We start from the raw sequence: 12,550 nt of genomic DNA on the forward strand, positions 1-12,550 counted from the left end.
AACTATGAATCTTCAAAACACCTAAATTTTGATGTAATGAAGAAAATGATAGTAGATAATGAAGAGGATGCAGAAGAAGAAGAAGAAGAATCTCGTCCCACGGAAGTCAAAATTACCAATGAGAAAAAAATTTGCCGCAGGAAAGACCATACTATCGTCAGCATGCCCGAAACAAAAATTTATAAGATAAATTATATTAAACGACGTAGAATTCCAAATTCATATGATACTCTTCCATATGGCTACACTACTTCCAACAAAAGAAGAAGAGAAATGTAATAAGGCCCTTTATAAATATACGTATGAAGAAAGAATGATCATATTCTTTAACATGGACACGACGTGGAAACATCCCTTTTCATGTATTGTTGCCGGACCAAGTGGATGTGGAAAACTTCCTTTGTAATACAGGATCTGGATATCAACGAAGGAAAAGAAGAAGAATTACACATCATTCCATCTTTAACCCTTCACCATTACACATCATCAAGCGCAAGAAGAAGAAGGAGAAGGGCAAGAGGAAACGTACACAGAAAACAAAGAAAAATCAGTCTTATAAGAAGAGGAAGTTATCACACGATATCTTTGATTAAATCATCACCATTATGGCTTTCTTACATCATCAATCCTGCGAGTGTGTAAAAAGTGAACTAGATATTTTTTCTACAAAACCAACGCAAACCAGTATATTGGATAATCATGTTGTTACATACAAACCAATCAGTTCACTAGCTGATAATGCTCCTATAGAGTTTGTCATCCCAGGAACAAGTGATGAATACATAGATCTACCACATACTCTTCTTTACATCGAAGCTCAAATCGTTAAGCCTGATGGATCAGCATTTGGTGAAAGTGATAAAGCTGTGGCTCCTATTAATGACTTTTTAAATTCTATGTTCAGTGAAGTGGAAGTGTATTTAAATAACAAACTGATTTCATTTCCATCTCATAATCATCCATATCGATCATACATTGAAAAACTGTTAAATTATGATGATTCTGCTAAAAATACTCATCTTCAATGTGCATTCTGGTTTCAAGATACTGCTGGACATATGGATGCAACATCTAGTGGTAATAAAGGATTTCAACGTTATGAATTAACAAAAAAAAAGTGCAAAATTCGACATGCTTGGACATCTTCATTGTGATATTTTTAATCAAGATAAATTTTTAATCCAAGGAGTAGAATTACGTCTCAAGTTAATTCCTGCAAAGCCAAACTTTTGTCTCATCGCTAGTGATGCGTCTGTTGAAGCTAAAGTGAACATTTTAGACGCTGCTTTACATATTAAAAAGATTAATGTTAGTCCTACAATAAAACTAGCACATAACAAGCTTCTACAATCAACAACAGCCAAATATCCTCTCACAAGAGTGCAAATGAAGTCGTTCGTCATTCCAAAGGATCTTCAATCAAAAACAATAGATAATTTATTTATGGGAGTATTACCAACTCGAGTGATTGTGGCGTTTACACAAAATGATGCCTATACAGGAACAATAACTTCAAATCCATTTCATTTCAAACATTTTGACATCAATTTCTTCTCTCTATACATTGATGGAAAACCTGTACCTTCAAAACCATTACAACCAATTTTCGAAAACAACCTCTATGTTTCCTCATATCATACCTTATTCTGTGGATCAGGCATTCACTTTTCAAATCATGGCAACAATATTCCTCGCCTTGACTTTCCTCAAGGATACACTATCTTTGTTTTCGACATTACTCAAGATGGAGAAGCCAGCGCTGTGCAGCATTGGAATCTTATACGTCATGGGTGTGTTCGTCTGGAAGTTCATTTTACGAAGCCTCTACCAGCACCTATCTCCTGCATTGTGTATGGAGAATTCCAATCTCTCTTAGAAGTGGATCATCAGAGGAACATCATCATGGATTTTTAAAGGTACGTTATTTAAATATCATATCATATATGTACATGTCTGCATTTTTATACATGATGTCCTCTACACTAGATTTATTAAATGCTTTGCAAACAAATTCTTTATTTCACAATCATTTCGTTGGCGTATATGCAGCCAATGAATTACCAGCACATGTTCCACTACCTGCAGCTATCATCATAAATACAGATCCCTCGAACAAACTTGGCACACACTGGATTTCCGTATATATTCATACTGATGGCCGTGCCCACTACTTCGATACATTTGGATTTCCTCCATATGTAATGCATCATATTCAATTTCTACGTAGAAATTCCACTTCTTATACATTTAATAATAAACAAATTCAAAGTGTAAAATCATCCCTATGTGGACATTATTCATATCTTTTCCTATGCTTCAAAGCTAAAGGAAAGTCATTAAATGAATTTCATTACACTTTCTCATCAACTCCAGAAAAAAATGATCGTCGTTTGCTGTATTTACTTTTACAGGTAATCATGTCTTCATTCTTCTTCTTCTTCGTTTGTTTTGATTGCTTTTCTTTTCATATTATTGCAGGTAGCCATTTCTTCTTCTTCTTTATTATAATGTGTTTGTATGTATTATTATTTGTTCATGATTATAGATAAAATAAATTTTAAGTTTGTTTTTTTCATTTTTTCATTTCAGAGAGTAAAAGATCGTCATCGTGTGTATGGACATCATCTTCAATGTTCAGATTGACCTCTATCTACGTTTCATCACCAACATCAACAGCAGTAGTATCATCAGTGAACAGTATATGGCAGTTGTAAAGTTATCAACACATGGACAATGGAAACAAAATCTAACGTTCTTTTTAAAATGTACTATACTTACCGGCGTTTTAATTGTGTAAATAGTTTCATCAACAATAAACACTTTGTATTATTTTTTCTCTTTGAAAACAAATGTTTTATTTCTTATTTTCTCCGTTTCCTAATAAATAAATATGTTTTATGTCAGCTATGTAATTAAATACACATATCATAAAACATGTTTTTAAGTCATTGAATTAAAGAATTTCATAGTGATTTAAAAAAAAAGATTCTAAAACTGATTTTTAATTCAATGATGTAATCATATAACTACATAATAATAATAATGAATTCAAATACTTAATCAGTTATTCTTTCGTAAATTAAATCAAGTATGTGAATTCAATATTATTATTATTATTATTATGATAGGACTTTTGTTTTTAAAATTTTAATATTAATTATTTGAGTTCCTTTTTTTAAAAATTAAAAAAAGTCCTATCATACTTAAGACAAAGTTGTATAATAATAATAATTTCAAATACTAATTTCTATTTTAACATTCATTTCAAGAATTTGAATTCGTTATGATTATTATTATTATTATTATACGTATCACTTATAATATACGAGGAAAAAATATGTTAGGATTTTTTTCTTATAAAAAATTTTAAAATCCTAACATATTGAGGTGTATGAAACGAACACAAAACACACACACACACACACAAATAAAACATTTCACTTTCCACTATATATATATTTTTATTACATTTGATATTACGTTGTTTCGTATACATGAAAAAACAAATCAATTTCTCCTTCTTTATGAAGAGTCGTTCACTTCATTGATACCCTCCGAAGGTTGAGTTTCGGTTTCCCCCCACCATGGCTGTGTCGATACACTATCAAATAAATCAGCCATTATTGAATCTATAAGTTTTTGTTTGCAAAATACTTTCATTTCCAATTTTAATCGTTCACCATCAATGTTCACATCACTGTTCTTATCAAGAGAGACACTTGGAAAACTGATGTTCATACCATTAATAATACTCTGTTCATCTACACAGGTATGGATTCCGGCAAGTCCTCTGCATGTAAGACACTGTAATTGTACATGATTACGAATAGTATCTGTACACAAGTCAAAATATTCACGTAGCACAACACTACAAACTTTACTGTTTTTCACAGCATGTTCAATACACGGTAATATTTTCAAGAAATAAAGCCAATCACTTGAAGATAAGTACACAGTGTTTCGAGGAGCATGAAGTGTTCCTTTCTTCTCTAACATCACTAATTTTTCACCCATTAGTTTTCGTACCACCAGTTCGTTTTTTCGACCAAGAGATTTTATAAATGTAATTTCCACTTGAGAATTTAAATAGTCCGTAACAAATGGGGTTAAATGTACAAGTTTCTCCCACTCTGCCAAATTTAACTCCACTCCAAACACAAGTCCTTTGCCAACACGAATCACTGGTTCAAATGTATCACTATCCAGTCCAATGCAAATTAATTTGGTTTTCATTGAATTAAGTCCATATTCAACATTTAACAAGTACTCTTTCTTGGTATCCATAGTTGATGCACAAGCACTCAAAGACATGTTACTCCAGTCGCTGGTCAGTACAGAATAACGACACTATGCATACAGATGACTGCGCATGCATGAAGAGGAGGGGCGAAGAGGAAAATTCATGTTTCATCTTGTTTGTACATGTCACCATACACTTACGATGAGTAAACCAGTTCAGTAAATTCAAGATCGTGCATGTTACGTCCAGATACATTAATCTTCATTCCTTTATATATTAAACAGACATTCCCACTTTGTAAATACGTTAATAATGCACCATTATCTGCTTCCAATTTTTCAGTACAACGTCCAGGTAAAATCACTTTTTCACCTCCTTCAAATGTCACACAGGCCTTCCTACCATATACCGTTGTAATTATCTCACAGTTTACAATACGAAATGGTACTCCAATCTCCAAATCTCGCATTTTTGTAAAGGGTACCATTGATGGCTTATTAAGTTTATCTAATAAATTCATTGACGATGACATCTTTAAAATTTTTGACGTTTCTTCCTTTGCAACAGCTGCTAACAGAATGATCTACACAAGCACATACGTTCCGCTTACGCTCTTCGCAGGAGGGGTGAGGGGTTTGGGGATTCAAATTATTAACCAATAAACGACAAGAACACGAAAATTCATGTTTTATCTTGTTTTCTACATCTAGCAGGTGTCCAAGACTATGAGCATAGCAACAGTAAACCAGCATTTTCCCACGGGGCTTCTGTGGTAACCGTAAAAGGCTATGAACATAGCAACTAAAGAGGAGTAGGGGGTAACGGGGATTCAAATAAACCAAAATGTTCCCACGCGCTTCTGTACTACCCGTAAAAGGCTATGAACATAGCAACTAAAGGCTTGTCGAAACTTGCCTCCCAATTCCAGGAAATGATATCGATTTCTAGGAAAACAAGATAATTTTTTGCTGACTCGGCCGTCTATCCAGCCTCAATTCTACTATGCTCAATATATAACATACGAGTACTATAATGTCAAAGAGATTGATTTTAAAGTACATACAATAACATTAAATACTTATTTTCTTTTCGTTTAATGTTTCTATCTCTTGTTTATGAATAAGCCATATTATGATGAATATTGAAGCTTACTATGAATTAAGCTATTAATTAAAACAGTACAAGCTTGTATGTAACAATTTTTTTTATTGCTAATTAGAAAACCTAGATATTTATAAGGCTCATCAATTATTTTCTCTACGTGTAAATTAAAACATAACTTATTATTCATAAGAACAATTAAATAATTTACTTTTGTATTATTACATTATTTATTAAATAATGAAAATAAAGCAAGTGAAGCTTTCTTGAGAATATTATTACTAAATGTTCATTTACATGTAAAAGGTATTTTATTGTCAGTTCTCCATTTGCAATGACAATCTAAATCCAACTACAACTTTAACACATACATTGTAAACAAAATTCTTAGGTTAAAAAAAAATTAAAAAAAAAACGCTGGAAGTTGTTTGCCAAGCCTTTATGTAAATCAATGTCACCTATAAAGTAAAATTATATGACATGAGATAGTTACATTTTTATTAATAAAAATATTTTTTCTTATAAATTTACTGTAAATTTGTACAAAACAGCAAATTTTGTAATTTAATGTAAGGAAATGTATATCAACTTACAAAATGAAGGATAAATGATTTTACATTGATATTTAGTAATTTAAATTACATATATTTTTTCATTGTTTAGCATTTTCATTTTTTTATTAATACAATTTCATACCATCTGCAACCAACACATTTTGAGTACATTATAATCACTAGTCGGCATGAAAATCCTCCCACGAGGGTGAAAGGGTGTACCGGATAGATTTCGAGACGCTGATTACGAATATCTCATCGAGAAGGTTCCAGCATGTAAGTTCTTTTTTTCTTTTTGGCGGGGTACTGTTTCCAAAATTGACAGAAAAATCGTATTTTTCGTATTTAATATGTGTTTTCCGTGTTTGGAGTGCATAATTCTGAATTTTTATCTTAATCCAAGAACTGTTACTAGGCTATATCCCAGGAACATTCTTTATTGAGGGAGAAAGGTTTCGTAATCAACTTGCGATCATTCGTCGGCTCCCTTTTGTCTAGACGACAGACAGATTGTTGAAAAAGGCGGCAAGACATACACCACGTTGTCGCGTGAAACAAATATTTCAGTTTCAAGTTGATATTCGTGTTAGAAGCTGGTGTTACGCTGTGTCTGTGTATACCGTAGGTGAAAAATCTTTTTGCTTGAAATATTGACGTTTGTGTTAAACGAAAATCCCGAGAACTTGCAACAATTCGACAAATTCATTCTGCTAGATATGTGGGGAAGTGATTTTCAAGGACAAAGTAGGCCATTGTCACCGTTCCTGAAGACAGCCTACCATCTGTACTTCGGGTGTAAAATCGGCAACCAGGATCGCGTTTGGGCTCCGAAACCAAGTTGTAACTCGTGTGCCAGGATGGTTGAAAGGTACACATAAATCGATGCCGTTCGCCGTACCTATGGTTTGGCGCTAGCCCCGTGATCATGTTTCAGACTGTTACTTCTGTCTGACTAATATAAAAGGTTTCTCAAAAAACATGAAGCATAAAATACATAAAATACAGTTGGATTCCGCGAGGAGACCTGTGAAACATTATGTTTGTCTGCCTGTACCCGTACCACCAGACTCATACACCCCGTGCAGTGTTTCATCCGATGAAAAACCTGCTGCTTGTGAGGATGTTGCACAATCTTCGAGTACACAGTCAGATCCCAATTACGCTCCAGTGCCTGACGCTAATGAAGCACATGTGATAAGCCAGGGAAAGCTGAATGATCTGATCAGAGACTTAAACCTTCCCAAGTCTAAAGCCCTGTTGCTTGCATCATGACTTCAACAATGGAATCTACTAAACCAAGATGTGAATATATCGATGTATAGGAAAAGAGTGGTGAGAATAATTCCTGATTTTACAAAGGATGGTGATTTGGGGTATTGCAGTGACATTCCATCGCTTATGGGACAACTGAAGTTGAACTACAACACTCAAGATTGGAGGCTATTCGTAGATTCCTCTAGGATAAATCTCAAGGCAGTGTTACTACACAATGGCAATCAAAGCCAGCCATCCCTATTGCTCATGTTGTACATACGAAAGAAACATACAAGAACATGCGAAACCTATTTTAGGAAATAAAGTACGAACAGTTCCAGTGGTCTGTATGAGCTGACCTTAAGGCTATTGCCATCCTCACCGGTTTACAAGGAGGTTACACAAAGCACTGCTGCTTCTTGTGTCATTGGGATAGTCGAGCCAAAGATCAGTACACCATCACAAAATGGCCGCCAAGGAAGCAGCTGGTCCCAAGGGAGATGAACGTGGCTAATGAACGTCTTGTGGATCCGGAGAAAATATTCCTTCCATCCCTTCATATCAAATAAGGGCTCATGAAGGTCTTCTTCAAGGCCCTGAACCGGGATAGTGAAGCATTTAATCATCTCAGAAAACTATTCCAAGGCTCATCGAGGCCAAGGTGAAAGAAGGTGTTTTTACGGGACTTCAAATCAGAGACGTTTTTAAGGATACTACATTTTCTTCTAAGCTTAATAAAGTGGAAAGTGAGACTTGGGAGGCCTTTCGAGAAGTGTGCAGTAACTTTCTGGGGAATCATAAGTCACATGATTACAAAGACATTGTGGGCAGGTTAATTACTTCATTTCGTAACATGGGATATAATATGTCCCTAAAGTTACACTTCCTGCATTGCCACCTGGACTTCTTCCCTGAAATGCAAAGCTTGGGGAAGGTCTCTGACGAACACGGGAAAAGGTTTCACCAGAAAATAGCTACCGTGGAGAGGCGCTATAGTGGTAAATGGAGTGTGAATATGTTGGCAGACTTATGTTGGAACGTGACACGCGAGACACCCTGTAGTAATTACAGGAGGAGTAGGAAAACCAAGTGACACGTAAGTGTTAAACTTTAAATTTTTATGCAATTTTATCTGCATAATTTATATTGATATTTAAATTATAACGTGCAAATTATTATGGGTACAGAATAGCATCTTTGGGCGGATATTGAAACACCTCCCTCCTCCCTGAAAACTAATACGTCCTGGAGAAAAACGGGTTACGGATTCGAACTCAGGAGCTCGAAACCTATGGGAATCACCTATTTTCGTTCGTAGGAGCGAAAAAAAGTTTCATTTTGCCGACCAGTGAATCAGTTCAGTGATGGCAATTCTATTATAAAGGATACAAAAGTGATGGTCTAACACAATATTAACAAATTTTCCTGAATATAACCCTTTAAAATTTTACCTATACCACAAGTGTTTAGAAACGAAATTCAAAAACTTGATTTCCTCAAAAATGCCTCTTAACTATTATATTGTTACTCTCAAATATTCTATTTATCTCAACATTTCAACATGTAGTTGAATTGTTAACATCTTTACAGCAGTAGACAGTTCCATTACATTCCAACTTAATTCTACTATAGATATACATTCTCCCTTGCTAAGGAATTTACTTTTTAAATACATTTGCACTTTTTCATAATTTCTTGCTGAGTTCATATTGTACTTAGCAATGAGTAAATCTGATCATTATTGAATTTTAACTTTTATATCAAATAATACATCTCTGGAAGTATTGAACACAATGTGAAATTAGTTTGTTTTTGAATAACTGAGCTTTTTCAGCTCCGAGCTTGCTAAAAGATGAATTTTAAATTGAGGTAGGATCTAAACCAGATGTACTCACACCTGGATCCCTTCTTCCCCACCAAAGACGAGAGCGCAAATTCCACAGAGGACTATCGGAAGGGCTTAAGCAAGTAGAAAGGCTTCTTTCCTTAAATTTCGAAGTTCGTTAACCTTTTTGTTCGGCTTAGCTATCGTTCTTTTAAAGTGGCTTATTTGGGCTCAAGTTCTCCAAAATAATGTTCACAAAATGTTTGTACGTCAGCTGCAAAAGTGTACATTCCTGGGGAAATAAGTAATCAGACATGATGTCCTAAAGAAAGAAAGATAGCTATTCTGTTATATATTACTGTTTTTAAACAGACTGAAGTGAGATTAAATAAAATGAAATAACGGATGGTACACATCTAGTTCAAGAGATTTTAAACTCACCATTTATCCATTCTTTTTTTACTAATTACCTTACACAATTACAATAAATGAAATGAAATGAAACAAAGAATGGTATCCATATTAGTTCAAGAGATTTCAAACTCACCATTTGTTCAATCTTTTTTACTAATTACCTTATACAATTTGAATAATTTTTATATTGAGTAATTTTGATACTGTGTAATTAAACTAGAATGTAAACAGTGCCATATTGACAATTATTTTGAACAATTCAGACATACGTTTCTTCCATCTTGGTGCTGCATATATGTAACTACTATTTTTTTTTTTTTTTTTTTTTTTTTATCTAATTCAACTCTACTTCATAACAAACTCAGTGATGTGGAGGATTTGACCTAAGTTGATGTCTGAATGCAATCATAACTATAAGGTTTAGAAAAAAGAGAAAAGTTAAAGGAAGTTAAATATGATTGATGAAAGTATTAGATCAGGCAGTTAACTGATATTTTGAGGTTTTAATGTTCGTTAAGGAGTGTTAGGCAAAGAGGGTTCTAATTCAGATGTCTGAGAAATGTAAATACTAGCTGAAAATACCTATTCTTCGAATGGGGGCTGTATTTGGAAGTCAATGCCTGTGGGAGTATCTCCATTCATCTCAGCGACCGCGAAAACAATGGATGAGACACTAATATCGGTCATTTTGGATTATTTTTACATGTCTCGGTAACGTGCCCACCATCCCGGTGAACGCCGGCCCGCAAACAATGCTGGCTGAAGTTAAAAGTCATCGCTAATGGTGGTGTCACCATTGATCTTAACGACCTCGAAAACTATGGATTTGACACTAATATCAGTCATTTTGGATTATTTTAACATGTTTCGGTATCCCCCCGGTAACCCCCGGCCCGCAACCGAATGGGGTGAATTTGGAAGTTAATGCGATCGGAGTTTCACCATTAATTCAAGCGACCGCAAAAACTATGAATTAGACACTAATATCGGTCGTTTTCTACTACTTTTACATGTCCCGACAAACGACCCCCTTGAGACCTGTGGATTGAATTTAAAAGAAAACACTTCGTCTTAGTTTGGGGCCTGGATCAAGGTACCTGAGACCAAAATTTGGTAGCTCTCACTGTAGGTTTCCCGGTAGCACACAGACACACACAGAGAGAGACACACAAACAAACTATTTTATTTATATTAGGTTAGATAACATATTGTGGAAGTTACCCTGCATTATTAGTATCATGCAGTGGGATTGTACTACTGTTAATCCATTAACATATGTCCTTCCGTTACTGTATGTACAACATAACTCGAACGATTTTTTTTAAATCTTGTTCTTTGTAGTAGACTTCTAGAGCGATTGTCTCAGCTGATTTCGTTAATGGAATCAATCTGCTAATATCTTCACGGCTAATGCTGATGTTAACGGTAGAAGGGCTGTCGTGGCTGTGTTAGTGAGCACCTTTTGTGGGTGAGTTCCATGGTTTGATCCCACGTAGCACTAAGTTGACTTTCCAGTGGCCGAATACTATGTGTGGGGGCTTCTCGGGGCTTTCTCTGGACTTTCTCCATTCTACCATACCATCCAATTCATCGTTACCGTCTCACTCGGCCTCGGAGCACAAGTATGCGACGATAGACTGAAAAAAAAAACTTAACGGTCACTATCCATACCCAGTTTCAAATCTATAACATTCTCTAGTTTCTTTAAAAAGTGGCACAGTTGCAAAGAAATTTTGGCTAACTATAATAAAAGGTTGTTACCTTTACTCAAAATTCTACTTCGAATATCTATGGAATTTGTGGACTCCTCTTTACCGTCTTCAACAGAGTTTAATTAGTAATTTAAGCAAGAGTTAAAGGTACATGTTATTGGTCCGTAAGCATAGCAACTAGCTTATCAGTAATTTTCTTTGATGGAAGGTTACTTGTCTTCCCAAGAATATATATATTTGTAATAGATTGCCTAACATGTAAGTTACTTTAAAGTGTAAAACCTAGGCATTCTATTCTACATAATACGTTGGGATTGCACAAAATACCTCATATTTTAAGTATAGTATAATTTGCAATCGTTCCATATTGTATATTATAGATTTCGGTATTCTACACAGTTACTGGGTTTTAAATCGAATGCCTACTTATATTTAGGTAAAGTACGAAATTCATAAGAATCACTTTTCATAAAATAACGAAATATTTTATTGAAAAGTATTTATTAAATCGATATGAAGAAAGGCACTTATATTTCATTTTATTCTTTACATAGAAACATTTCATATTTTAATGTTTAGTTTTACACAGTACATTTACAAAACCTTGACATAATCCTCAGGTTGAAATGTACCAACAAATGGAAGTGCTATTTCAACATTAGAATCATCTTATACATCAACCACACTTTAGGGGTACACTGTAAATTGAGATCTTGAATACGGCTGTTTTATTATACAATTTTGGCTCCAGCTTTCTGGAAGCTATCAATGTAACTTCTCTTACAACACTCATTATCAGAATATTACTAAAATTCCCTCGCCTATTGTCAAATTCAGGAAATAGGAACTCATAGTCTAGCTTCAATAGAGATAAGTGATTATTATTATTATTATTATTATTATTATTATTATTATTATTATTATTATTATTATTAAATTTATTTTTGCGTCTGTTTTTTTCTAATTTGGACTTTAAGTCTTTTCTTCCCTCTTTTGCATGTTTTGTTTTCAAATAAAGAGCAAATAATATTTTAATTCCCTGACTTTGCTTTCTATATTTTCGATAACGTTTGTAAAATGCACATTTTGAAAAGTCGTACCACGTAATGATTACCGGTAGATTCTTTTGAACATTCCAAAGAAATCGTTTTATTATAAGTAAAATATTGCTGAGATGATTATCTAAAGCATGGATCGTCACGTGGGCTCCAATATTTAGCCCGGCTGGGCAAGTTCATGCACGACTGCGCAAAGCCTGGCAGAATCTACCAGTTCTGTCAACGTTGCCAATCAACTGAGGGTAAAGTATGCTAATTAGTACTCAAAGTTTTAGCTGCAATTGGCCTGGCCGAGGATTATATTATGGAATGTTGTGTTTTCGTTCCCTCTGCGTAATATTTGTTTAAACTACATTTCGAAGTAAACTGTCTTATACCTAGGTATATACATT

The 12,550-nt window shown here is 34.3% G+C and overlaps 1 protein-coding gene across 1 annotated transcript; it reads left to right on the forward strand.

The window, feature by feature from the left end:
* The first annotated feature begins 1,101 nt into the window (after positions 1–1,101).
* Positions 1,102–2,831, forward strand: LOC145670699 (uncharacterized protein F54H12.2-like). The gene is made up of 2 exons (XM_081739483.1): positions 1,102–1,916; positions 2,590–2,831. Exon 1 carries the CDS (start codon positions 1,132–1,134, stop codon positions 1,912–1,914), a length of 783 nt encoding a protein of 260 aa, XP_081595609.1. The 5' UTR covers positions 1,102–1,131; the 3' UTR covers positions 1,915–1,916; positions 2,590–2,831.
* Positions 2,832–12,550: the final 9,719 nt, after the last annotated feature.

The sequence above is a fragment of the Thermobia domestica genome, chromosome 14, assembly GCF_964235325.1.
Source record: "Thermobia domestica chromosome 14, izTheDome1.hap1.1, whole genome shotgun sequence".
Taxonomy (NCBI): Eukaryota; Metazoa; Arthropoda; class Insecta; order Zygentoma; family Lepismatidae; genus Thermobia; species Thermobia domestica.

Coding starts and splice junctions, on each gene's coding strand:
- LOC145670699 (XM_081739483.1), top strand. CDS start 1,132: ATGCTTGGACATCTTCATTGTGATATTTTTAATCAAGATAAATTTTTA.